Source organism: Narcine bancroftii, chromosome 11, assembly GCF_036971445.1.
Source record: "Narcine bancroftii isolate sNarBan1 chromosome 11, sNarBan1.hap1, whole genome shotgun sequence".
Lineage (NCBI taxonomy): Eukaryota > Metazoa > Chordata > Chondrichthyes > Torpediniformes > Narcinidae > Narcine > Narcine bancroftii.
In genome coordinates, this window is record NC_091479.1 from 67101514 (window position 1) to 67114964 (window position 13451).

Below are 13451 nucleotides of genomic sequence, written 5' to 3' on the forward strand. Positions count from 1 at the left end.
TCCTCCTTTGTCTTTTGTCAGTGAGGTGGGCTCTGCGGTCTTCTTCAAAGGAGGTTGCTGCCCTCTGTAATAGCATTGCTGTAACTGCTACATTAACCATGCCACCCTGTATGTTGTGTGTGTGGAATGGGAGTTTATAGATATAGATGACTGGAATTTACATCGGCCATTTAATCTTCCATGCTGTACTTCTGCAAAGTCTTTTCTTGACTTTCTGTATTTAGGTACCCTCACAATCACTCCCAGCAACTCAAGTTCAACCCCAGAGTATTAGTGCTGGTAATACACACAGGACAGGCGGCATCTGTGAGGAGAGTAACCGAGTTTTAGTTTCACACCAATTACGTTCTATCAGTGAGAAAACAAGTGGGTTTTAGAGGCTCAGGGAAAAGAGAAAGAGTCCCCTTCCATCTTTTCTCCAATGTACCTTGAAGGACATTCCAAATGCTTTGCACCTCCCAATTCCACCCCCCCCGCCCCGTCCCCGGACCTACAATTAATTCCCCATCTTCAGTCACTGCGGGGTTTTTAGTGCTCTTTGTGTCTGGCTGCTGTGAGAGACTGACGACGCTGCCATCTGGAGCAACACCCGATGGGCCAAGCAGCATCAGTGGGAGTAAAAAAAACATGGTCACCTTCCCAGACAGGCCCCTTCATCAAGACGGCATAACTGTTCGGTGTTGATCAAGCTCGCTTATTCCCCGGATGTTTCTGTTTTTATCCCGTGATTGGTCAGTCGGCTACTGTTGATGGTCCCAGGTGAGTACGTGGGTGGCAGAATCTAGGGGCGGCGATTGAAGGCAGAGGGAATCAAATAAGATCAGTGAAAAAATTACCATTGAGCCACAGGGCCTGTTTCTGTGCTGTATCCGTCCATGAAATGAACTATTATCGTGTGTACAGATGTGTAAAGCTTCATTGGAAGTGCCACAAAGGGAACTTGTAAAAGACTGCCATGCTCCAACATGAGAAAAATGTTCACAGAAGAGGGTAAAGATTAATTGTGATCATGGTGACCTTTAACATCAGCACGAACCAAACAGGCAAATCGAACTTGAATCAAAAGTAACAGAGTTTTCCCTATGGATTCTGTCCCAACCATCGCTCCAGTCACAATCTCTTAAACGACCCGACTCCAGATTGGTCTGCTCTCTCTGCCCCCCACCCCGCCCCATGCAATTCTGCCTATTCATACCAGCCTCCATCACCAAAACTGCTCCTATTGCTCTCCGCAACCATCGGTACCTCCCCGCAGTGCTCTCAGCATTGGTCCCCAGATGGATTCTTTCAGTCTCCCCCCACGGCTCTTTCGGATATCAATGCACTTGGCACTATAACAATGTCAAAGGCTGGATTTGGTGTTCTGCATCCAAACTGAGCACACTTAACGCACACTCTATTGGAGGGATTTGGTGGGGGGGAGGAGTTGACCAGCAACAGTGGGAGAAAGAGAATGGCTAACATTTTGAACTAGATCAACACCCAACAGTTACGCCGTCTTGATGAAGGGGTCTGTCTGGGAAGGTGACCATGTTTTTTTTACTCCCACTGATGCTGCTTGGCCCACTGAGTTCCTCCAGCCGATTGGGTGTTGCTCAATTGTCCCGATTTTGCTTCCAATTAATTGGAGAAAGGACACATCTTAAACTTGGAGGCTGAGAACCCTGGAGGAATGCAGACTATTCTACCTAGTGGTTTCAACATTTAATTTTGCAATTTTTTGGTAAATGTTTCCTGTTTCCTAAACAGTTTGGAACTCTACAGAAAGGTGGCAAACCTGCGGATTCTGGCCTGTGGTGGAGATGGAACGGTATGTATGACTAGCAAGTGAAGTCTTCAGTCAAATGACCAGAGAAACCTGCGAGAGTTTTGTTTTCATGCTGGGTAGACGTGATCAGTGGGTGCTGCAGTGAAAGGTGGTGGGAGATGGAATGTCTACTCTTGATTCTGTCCAGTTGGGTTTCCACAAAATGCAGGTCGTGCTTAATTCAAGTGATGACTGAGTCACGTGGATCAATAATCCACCTCCTGCCTTCGAAGGAACAAATCATTGAATCCTCTCATTATCCTCTGCACCTTGATGTTTCCGGGGCTGAGGAATTGAGCCACTCTTTTATAGTTCTTGTCGATAGGTTAGACGCCGATGTTGTTCGCCACACCCAATGCGTGGTCATCTGGGGCTTGGTGTGGACTTTCTGTCTCACCATCAGGCCTGACTCGAGTGTTGCTCCGTCAAGTTTCTCGACAGCCTGTTTGAAATGCCTGTGGTTTACATCAACAAGGGCTTTTTGGTGTGCAGGATGTTCGCCCCTGCTCACTGCTAACTGCTCCATGATGAGTCCATGTGAAGTGAAGGTGTTGCCTCTTTGTGCAGTCCCTCTTTGGAATAGATGGAAGAAGTTGGCGGGAGGCGGGGAATGGGGGGGGAATTAACTCTCAGGCAATTCATGAACTTGGGCAAAGTACTGAACTTCTCCTGGAGCTTGAGGACTTAATGAGTATTCAGCAAGGTGTTAACCGGGAGTTGAAATAGACAGCCCCCCACAGAATGATACAGGGAATAAGACTGCTTGCTGTGGCCTTCTTGCCTCCACACGGTCCCGACCAGCCTGCACTAACCCTAGTTCACTGATAGTACTGGGAGGGCCCAGCCCTGGTTATATTCAGCCTGCCCTGTTTAGGACTGGCCTGCCTTTTTAAGGAGGAAGTGTGTGTTGGTGGGTGCCCACACTGCAGAAGGTAGCCTGGGAATCTGTGAAGAATGCATCAGTGAGGGAGGGGTTGGGAAGACTGTATTCAAAGCCTTGGAGAAGGAATACAGGTAAGACAGCATGGGGGCCCTCGAAACACACCCCTCAGGGATCAGTGGACCTGGGGGTTCATTTGCAGAATGGTTGCAGCATCACTCAGTGTTCACAGGCTGAGATCAATGAGGGCGCTGTCAGTTGCTTGGCCTTGGACATTGCTCATTTCACTGCTCTTCCAACGCTGATCAACTGACTGCTTCCCTGAATCAGGACCTTTGGCTTGAGATCCATTTGATCCAAATTGCTCTCCTACCCTAAATCCTGCTCAGGGGCTGGCTCTACGCAGGATGTAGCGAGCACTGTCTCCTCTCTCCCCCACCCCCTCACTGATGTATCATTACAAGTGTAGCTTCCTCGACCTCCTCCTCTCCTCTTAGAACATCAGATTAAAAAACAGGCCACACACGAAACACTCAGCCAGCAGCTGTGGATGGAGAGAAACAGGCTGGTGTTTCAGATAGACTCTGTTTTCACTCTCTTTCGTTCAATGGTATTTTCCAATCAGATTCGGCCTGTTTGTGTTCATTTTATGGGCCCTGGATATCACCTGGAAGACCAAAATTTGTTGCCCATCCCATTGCTTGGCCAGTAATTCGGAGCCAATCCCATTGGTGGGTCGGAGTTATGTATGGGCTAGATAAAGTAAGGGCAACAGGTTCCCACCCAAAAGATCATTGGTGTACCAGGTGGGTCATCTTCATTAATGACCAGTCTAAATGCCCACTGAATTCCAGTTTACCCAGCTGCCGTGGTGGGATTTTGTCGAATCTAGATTTCTGTGAATGGTAATTAGCATGTTTAACTGCTGCACCCCGTCCATAGCCCCTGCTGTGGAGGACGAAGGGGGTTGGTGCTTGTGGGGACGGTGTGAAGAGCATGGGATTTGGACTCCCTCCCATCCCATTAGCTGGGGATATCAGTAGACAAGCTGCAGCCATACTGTGATGACCGCAGAGGGCCCTCTGAGGACTGGATCCTTGCCGTCAATTAGCACTGGGGTTGGCAAATGGGGCCACGGGAGAGGAACGAGTATAAGATGTGGGTTCGAACTGGAAGGCGCAAACCAAACCAAAAGTGCCTGTCTGATGCAAGCCAGGCTCTGCTTCCATATCTCATGAGAACTTGGTGTGAGATAAATTTGCGATGCACAGTGGCTTTTTAAGATGTAATTTTCACCGATGTTGTTTGTAATCCCTGAAGTTACAGATATAAAATGTCAACTGTGGGCACAGTTTTGAAGGTATAGCTATCATAAAGACCCTTCTATGTTCCCAACCCTGCCAGGGCTGACGTGGAGGGGTTAGACTGTGAGGCTGAATGTATTGTCTAGATGTTTTCTCTCTCTGTCTGCCTCCCTCTCGCCCTCTCTCATGCCCTCTTCCTCTCTCTCTCTCTCTGTTTCTCTCTCTCTGTCCAGGTTGGCTGGATTCTTTCCTTGTTGGATGAACTACAGCTCAAACCCCAGCCTCCTGTTGCAGTCCTCCCGCTGGGGACGGGGAATGACCTGGCCCGTACTCTCAACTGGGGAGGGGTAGGTACATTGTTCACTAGCCCTATGGGTATGCCAGGAAGGATGAAAATTTGAGAAAAAAAACCACAGATGCTGTAAATCTGAAATAAAGTCAGAAAATGCCCCGCTGGTCAGGCAGTGCCTGTAGAAGGAAAGAGTGTTGGCAGGTCCAAGAACCGTCATTGCAACAGGGGAAGAGAGAAAGCAAATTAGTTTTCAGGAGCCCAGAAGGTTTTTTTTTGGGGGGGAGGGGGGGGGGGTGGTGAGGAATAGATAATACAAGGGAATTTCCCTGACCCATACTTATATCCCCACCAACCACTCCAAACTTTGGACACCTACACCCCTTCTCACCATCCAGGGACTCGGGGAGTCCATCCAGGTGAAGCACAATTCACCTTCACTTCTGGCATAGTCTATTGCATTTCAGTGTCCACAATGCAGCTTCCTCTATGTTGGAGGGACAAGTGGAATGACCCCTTCACAAAGCGAACCCTGATTGCCACATTGTCTGCTACTTTAATTCTCCATCCTTCTCCCAGTCTCATCTTTTAGCTCTGTTACAATGAGGCTCAGCACAAGCTTGAGGAACCGTACCTCTGTTTCAACTGGAAACGTTGCTGCCTTCCAGATTCTGCATTGAATTTGCCATCTTTAAGCATCTTGTCCTTTCTGCCTGTATTTTAACAGGCCTCTTCTGCCATTCTTCCATCTCTGATTTGGCTCTGTTTTTCTCATGTCATTAGCTCGGAAGCTTGTTCCACAGCCCTGCTTTTAACAAGACACTCGCTCGTGATTCTAGCTGCCAAATGAATCAGTTTGGTCTCGCCCTATTGGAGATATTCCCTTTGTCTTACACATTTCTCCTCAAACCTTCTCAGCTCCTGAAAACTTGCTTGCTTTCACTCTCTCCTAGTTCTGACGAAGGGCTCTGGACCCGAAACGTTAGCTCTGCTTCTCTCTCCACAGATGCTGCCTGATCCACGGAGTGTTTCCAGCATTTTCAGATTGTATTACGGAAGGATGGTGTAGGATGCCATGCCAATGAAGGAAGAGCCACCTATCAGAAGTTGGCCACTGAGAGGGATTCCGCAGCCAGGTGCTATGACACGAGCTGCGGTCATTGTCATCACTCGTTAAAATTACGACTTCTCCTGCAGAAGGGGTAATGGAGGCCAGGGCTCAAAAATTACCTTGGGGTTGAATTTGGGTTGAAAAGCCAAAGAGGAAAATTTCACAGGGTCAGAGCACAGGAGTGTGGGAGTGAGTCCATTTAGAAAGCACTCGCAAAGATCTGATGGAAGCAATTTCTGTGGTGCTATGATCCACCTTGCCATCAAATTTAGAATGTCAGCTCCACACACCGCCCTGCCACGAAGCTTGCTCCCAACCTGGAGGGAATGGAAGAGGACCAAGAGGTATAAGCTGCTATACCACAAACGTGCTGGTGAAACTCAGCAGGTCATGCAGCATCCATAGGAAGTAAAGGGTAACCAGCATTTTGGGCCTGGACTCTTCATCAGGTATGAGCTTTTGTTTTGCAGTCCTGATAATCTTGGGACTTTGGTGATGCTGGAGCAGTGGACCTTCTGGATTATTGGATCATTCTCATATTAACACCCAAACACACTATTATTTCAGGTTTTTTTTCAAAACCTACATCGCAGCATAATACCTTTTCCATTGGGCGCAATGAGTGAGAAGTATACAAGCTCTGGTTCCTGACCCCGAACCCAGCCCCAGCAATACACTGGATCCCTAACTGTCTACACATCCTAGACGCCCAGCACACGTTCCAGACTAATGAGTAAGACAGAAGCAAGAGTATTAGGACTTAAGAACAATTGGATGCCAGATTATTGGATTGGATATTTATTTATATTTGAAACTGCAAAAAAGCACATTGGTTCCAAGCAGTACAGTTAGTAAAGATGAGTGGACTGTGCTCCAAAGTTTGATTACTGGCCCATCACACTGGACTTTCTGATCCCATCTTTATAATATTTTGTGAGAAATACCATTGTGGAGAGGGCTGATCAGTATAGAGCTGCAGAGTTCTACAGCACGGAAACAGGCCCTTCTGCCCAACTTGTCCATGACGATCAAGCTGGTGTCATTTGCCTACATTTGGCCCATATCCCATTAAACCACTCCTATCCACACACCAGTCTAAACTCTTTTAAATGTTACAACTGGTACCACTTCCTCTGGCAGCTCATTCCACATACCCATCACTCTCTGTGTGAAAAGGTGCTCCTCAGATCCCTTTTAAATCTTCCCACCCCCATCGCTTTCCACACACTCTAGTTTTAGACACCCCTTAGCCTGTGGCTAAAAAAAAAAGTCTATGACTGTTTACCTTATCTGCACTCCTCAGGATCTTATAAACCACCATGTTCCACACACCACCCCTCCCTTTCTCCAGGGAGAAAGATCCCAGCCTATTTTAGCCTCTCCTTATAACTCAAACTTGCCAGATTGGACTAAGTTTGGGGGTTTGACTTGAACGTTCTCTCATCTCAAACTATCATAGACCAGTACAGCACAGGACAGGCCCATTGGTCCACAACATTGTGCTGACCTACATAAGCCTACTCCAACCAATCTAATCCTTCCCTCCTTCACAGTCCATAACCCGGCATTTTTCTTGCATCCATGTATCGAGACACGAAAACCTGCAGATGCAGTGATTCTGTGTAAACACACAGAACTGCTGGAGGAACTAAGCCAGGCTCGCAGCATCCTTAGGAGGTAAAGATATATCACCGACTAAGCCTTTCTTCAAGGTATGAGTTAAAAAAAAAGTCAGGCATCATCCAACATCTCATCCTCTGCCATTTCCCCTCTCCCCTGTGACTTCCTCACCACTCCTCCCTCCCCGCCAATCGCCCCCTTGGCACCTATCACTGTGACAGCAGGAAATGCTCCACTTGCGCCCACACCTCCTACCTCACCACCGTTCAGGGTCCCCAAACGGTTCTTCAAAGTGAAGCATCACTTCACTTACGAATCGGCGGGGTCATCTACTGCATCCGGTGCTCCCTCTGCAATGGAGACTGGACGCAGCCTGGGGGATCACTTCATTGACACTTCTGCATCCAGTGCTCCCTCTGCAGCGGAGAGACTGGACGCAGCCTGGGGGAATCGCTTCATTGAGCACTTCTGCTCTATCTACCTCAATAGCATGCATCTCCCAGTGGCCACCCATTTCAATTCCCATCCCCATTCCCTTTCCGGCATGTCTGTTTATGGACTTGTGCACTGCCAGACTGAGGCCACCCATCAATTGGAGGAACATATTTCTATCTGGGCACCCTCCACCGAATGGTACTAACATCAACTTCTCCAGTTTCCGTTAGACATTCTCCCTCAGCCTTTTAACACGCGCACCTGTCTTTCTTTGCTCTTACCTTGGGAAAGGGCTCAGGCTCGAAATGTTGGAAACATAGCTTTACCTCCTATCGACACTGCAAGACCAATTGAGTTCCTCCAGCATTTCTCTGCTTCTTCTTGCATCCATGTGCCTATCTAAGAATCTTTTAAATGTCCCTATTATACCAGCCTCCACCACCATTCAAGGCACTCACTACTCTCCATGTGAAAAATAAACATTTCCCCTAAAATCTTTTCTACTTCCTTTAAACAAATGTCATTACCGCCCTGGGACGCTGCTTGTGCTCTCTATGCCTCTCATAATTTTATGCACCCCTGTTTAGTCACCTTTCATTCTCCATCACTCCGAAGCAAAAGCCCTCACTCACTCAAGTTTTCCTCAATGGAATGGCAGCATCCTTGTAAATCGCCTCTGCACCCTCTCCAAATCTTCCACATACTTCCTGTAATGAGACATACCAGAACTGATCATTCATTAATAGGGGGATTGAGTTCAGTAGAGAGGTCATGTTGCGACTCTACAAATCATTGGTGAGACCACACTTGGAGTATTGTGTTCAGTTCTGGGCACCTCTTTATAGGAAGATGTGGGAGGCATGGAGAAGGTGCAGAGGAGATTTAACAGGATGTCGCCTGGATTGGGAAACAAGTCTTGTGAGGTGAGGTTAGCAGAGCTGGAAATTTTCTCTTTGGAGCAAAGAAGGATGAGAGGAGACTTGATAGAGGTCTCCAAGATTATGAAAGGCATAGATAGGGTGGACATCCAGCACCTGTTTCCCAGGGCAGGAATAGCAAACACCATAGGACGTGTGAACAAAATGAAGGGAGGGAAGCTTTTCACACAATTGTAGATGGCTGGAATGCCTTGCTGGGGATGGGGGTGGAGGCTGAAACATTTAAGAGACTTTTAGACAGGCACGTAGATGAAGGAAAAATAGAGGGTTATGGGATAGGGTGGGTTTAAACCAGTACTTAGAGAAATATGGGTCGACACAACATCGAGGGCCTAGGGGCCTGTACTGTGCTGTAGTACTCTATTACTCTAAATGTGGTCTCACCGGGGTTTCTTTGAGCTGCATTGTTACCCTGAGGCCCTTTAACAAGCTGAGTGGATGTTGTCAGTGCAAGATACAGCTGAGGGAGGGAGGTGGGAACAAAACGGTTGACTGAGGGCACTGGTTTAGTGCACTGTAGACCAACACCGGACATGATTTAAAAACCAGGGTAACTGACAGTCTCAAGTTTTGGATTGGCTACTGGTGATGTAGAAAGGAGAGGGACCTGGAACTACATGCCCAGCAGGCATTGTGAAGCAGGCTCTGCACTCCATTGCAGCTTCGCCACAGCCTTCCTCTGAAACTGTTTTAAAATACAGCTGCCTTTATAGAATCACCCAGAGACTGGAACACTTTTTTTGCTGTGCTAACTAAGGTGTTGACATCCAAACACATGACCCATTAAAAACAATCAGGACAATGGGGGGGATTTACCTCATCCTGTTGGGAATATGGTACCCGACATGACAGCTGACATCAGGAATTGGCATGAAGTGAAGGAATGGCTGCAGTGCCTTGGCACCCGTCTGTGGCAGCTGGCTGCAGAAAGTGGGGAGGGAGCGTACTGGAGGCCTCATGTGCCCTGCCATCCACCCCTCTTCAGCCCTGCTATCATCCACACAGACCAAAGCCCTGACGGGATCGTAGCTGCACTATGAACACAGGAACAGGATAATGTTTATTGTCGCATGTTCACATGAATCGAAATTCTGGCCTGCTGCAAAACAACTAAAGGCTACAGACCAAATGCTTTAATGATAAAGAGAAAATACACAAAAATTTGGATAATAGGTTTTCACACTTAATCTGGTGGAAAAGAATGTGACAGCAATAGTACAGGCAGTCCTTATGTGGTATCAGAGCAGTCCCTGATAAGTGCAACAAGAGAGTGAGGGTTTCAACACCCTGATAGATGTTCTATCTAGAGGTGCTGGTCTTCAGGTTTCTGTGCCTTCTGCCCATAGGTTGTAGTGAGATGGTGATAGGGGTCCTTTATGACATTGGCTGAGACGGTTGAGAGGTTGGAGCCTGTGATGGACCTGGATGTGTTTTGTTGAAAGGAGGAGGTGTCCATTAAATAAAACCATGCTCCGATTGTAACCTTGGCCACTGGTCCCCCACCACAGCCTGCGAGAGTCCGAATGTGAGACCTTTGCCCTTGGGTGAAGATCTCCTCTGTGTCATCTGGCAATAGCTCTAGCTGCCATTCGTGGGCAGGGTGAGGGCAGCAGGTCCAGAGGCCGCTGAGTCCCTGGCTTCTTCCTGCTTGTCCTTTCCTTGCTTGGGTCTACGTGGAGGGAGACCAGAGGGCCACAGGTTGTGAGGATTGCAAGCTGCAGTTTGCAGCAGGATCCCACTGACTTTCAGAGCACCGCCTGCTCGCTCTTGCCCCAAACTACTCCAGCAAGTGATTCTGATGCTCAAATGTACTGGAGAAACACCTCATCGATAGGAAGTAAAGGCTAACCAACATTTCAGGCCAGAGCTCCTCATAAGGAAAAGGGGTAGATGGCTGTATAAAGAGGTGGGAGAAGGGGGAAGAGCATTAGGCTAACAGGTTGACCTGCTGAGTTTCTACAGCATGTTCGTGCATTGCACTCAACCCCAGCATCTGCAGACTTTCCCGTTGAAAGCCACAAGTGATACCACCTTCTCAACCTCCAAGAAGTGTGGAGCGGTGGCCTCGCCATGCTGGTGACCCGGGTTCAATCCTGACACCCACTGCTGACTGTGTGGAGTTTGCACAGCTTCCTTTCACACCCCAAAACTGGCCACTGTAAACTGGTAGAATCTGGGGGAGGTGAGTTGAGGGGGAATGTGGAGGAGAAGGGTTCTACAGGAATTCAGTGCAGATAGTCGATGGGCCAAAGAGTCTGTTCCATTGCAGTGATTCTTACAACATAGGCTTAGAATTGGAAACTTTTCACAGTGATGCTAACAAGCAACTTCATGTACAGAGCATGATGGACATTTGGAATTATATTCCACGGAGACTGATCTGCTAGTGTTACAGTATTATTAAATAAGGGAATAAAGGCATATGGTTAGATCAGCAAAGATCTCAATGAATGGTGAAAAATTTACTTCTGTGACCTTTTCCTATTCTATTACAATAACCACCCTTTCATCAGATGGTGTGTTGCAGATCATTTATCCCCATTTTACAGTGAGTTCTTTCAATAATTCTTTCTAAAGCTTCTCTGCTTGTGAAATTAATACTCTCAGTGGAATAAAGGATTCTCTCATTCCCTAAACCTGGTATTGTTGAAGCAAATTCTGTTGTAAAAGAGAACAAGGTAATTACTTCAAAAGAGAGTTGTCAATTGATGAAAAGGACTTAAATTAGCTTCCGAAGGGTTATTTGTGTGATTTTTATTTGGTGAAAAATGAGACAGACGGAGGGGAGAAACTGAGTGTCCAGTTTCTATGAGACATTGCTATTATTCCGTGTAACTCTCATTTTATGAGAGTTTGGTTTTCGAAGATATAGAATGACCTGATGCAGAGTATCTGGAAAACTGTTCAAGGCCAACAAGGGATAAACCAAGAATTACTGGAAGAACTTACAGTTAGTTAGTCAACCGGCATCCTTGCGTGGCGTTGTCATGTTCTCCCCTGTTCTCCTTCGATTCCTTGCACATCCCATAACTGCCCAGTGGAAATAACCCCATTCCCACTCATAGATGCAGACTGGCCCTGTGGAGTTCCTCCAGCAGTCCACTGCCTGCTCAAGATTCCAGCATCTGCAGGCTTTGGGCTCCACCATCAAGGGATAGCTGTGCTTCATGACCTCCGCCCTTTTCTGTGAAAGCCCTTCCTTGTCCCTAGTTCCCGGAGATGTTGCTGTTGGGTTGCGGTGGAGTGCACAGCTGAGTAGAGCTGCAGCTTCTCTGGGTCGGAGGCCCAGGTACAAGCTCAACCTAGGGCTCTGTCTGCATGAGGGTTTATGCATTCTCCTGTCACCATGTGGGTTTCTCCCACACTGCTGGGGTTGGCTGTTGAATTGGCCACTGAAAATTGTCCCCAGTGTATGGGTAGAATTTGAGGGAGGGGAGCTGAGGAGATTGCAAAGAAAATAAAGTGGAATTAATGTAGGATTAGTGTAAATGCTTGATTGTGACAACACTGGCAGAACAGTCTGTTTCCAGCTGTATCCCTCTGTGGGTCCCTCGATATGTATCCATAAAGAAACCATGAAACTTGGGAAATGAGACCAGTTGCAAGCCCCCCCCCCCCCCCCCCCACTATCGTCTGTACAGGATGAGTGGTTGTCTGTATCATTACATGAGGCCATTTTGTTTTCCATCAGGCAGCAAAATTAAACTTTGAAATCTTGTGGAGAAAGGAGATGGTTTTGGGGTCAGCAGGCATCCACATGGATTGGCCACTGTAAATTGTTCTTAATGTGTAGCCGAGCAGCAGAATCTGGAATAGAGAATGTGGGGTGGATAAAACGGGATGAATGTGAATGGGGCAGGGATCTAGTGGGGAAGGGTGCATGTGCTTGAATTTGACTTGGGAGCTGGATGACCTGCTGTGCAGATTGCTTGCTGATTGGCTGTGGCCCCTCACCAACGCCAGGCCTAAAAACTTCTGTTGAGAAGGAGATGCCAGCATTAATTACCATTGACCAATGCACTCGGTTGGAAGTTGGTTCAGTGGTGTCTTCTCTCTGCTGCAGGGATACACAGATGAACCAGTCTCAAAAATTCTTTGCCATGTAGAAGAGGGTAATATTGTACAGTTGGACCGCTGGAACCTTCAGCTTCAGCATAATCCCCACCTACCCCAGGATGACTCTGAAGAAGGGACTCAGAAGGTAACCTAACTAACCTGTATTCGATGCTTTATTTTTATTCTTGTAAGTTCTCTGACAGCCACTCTTTCAGTTTATCCTGGAAGTCAAGAGAAAAGGCAGCGAAGAACGTAAGAAAATGGTTGCACAAACAGCAGGTGAAACCCCTGTCCTGCAGTTCTAGCCACCCAGGTTCAACCTGACCTCAGGGTCTGTCTGTGTGGAATCCTTGAGTCATTCAGCATTGAAGCAGGCCCCCTCAGCCCAACTTGCCCATGCCGACCAAAATGTACCACCCCCCCCCCCCCCTGCCCACAACGACACTGGTCCCATCTGCCTGTGTTTGGTCCTCTGAACTCATCCTATCTATGTATCTGTCCAAATATTTCTTAAACTTTGCAATTATACCTGCCTCAACCACTGCCTCCAGCTGCCCATTCCAGAATCTAAATTTATTGTCATGAACATGTAACAAAATTCATTTGTTTTGCTACAGATTATTATTAATAATACAAATTATTTTTAAAAAAAAGAGAAAGTGAGGAATTGTCTGTGGTTTGTTGTCCATTCAGAAACCTGATGGCTGTGGTTTGGGGCAGGTGGGGGTGGGGTGGAAGGAAGGCTCTTTTCTACTGTTGGATGTTGGTCCTGTATCTCCTTCCTGATGGTAGCAGTGAGACAAGGAAATGACCTGAGTGATGAGGGTCCTTGAGGATAGAGGCTGCTTTCTTGAGACACCACCTCTTGGAGATGTCCTCGATGGAGTGGAGAATGTGGCCTGTACTGGCTGAGTTCACAATACTCTGTAGTCTTTTCCTATCCTGTACCAGACCGTGATGCAACCAGTCAGAATGCTTTCCATGGTAAGAATTTTCAAGATTCTTTGGTGA

The 13451-nt window shown here is 47.4% G+C and overlaps 1 protein-coding gene across 1 annotated transcript in view; it reads left to right on the top strand.

Annotated features, from left to right (window-relative positions):
* The window catches only part of dgki (diacylglycerol kinase, iota), a 115569-nt gene that overhangs the window by 32499 nt on the left and 69619 nt on the right, over window positions 1-13451 (top strand). The window contains exons 11-13 of the mRNA XM_069903196.1: window positions 1750-1810; window positions 4225-4338; window positions 12448-12585. Coding sequence (XP_069759297.1) covers window positions 1750-1810; window positions 4225-4338; window positions 12448-12585 — 313 coding nt within the window. The remainder of the gene's footprint in view (window positions 1-1749; window positions 1811-4224; window positions 4339-12447; window positions 12586-13451) is intronic.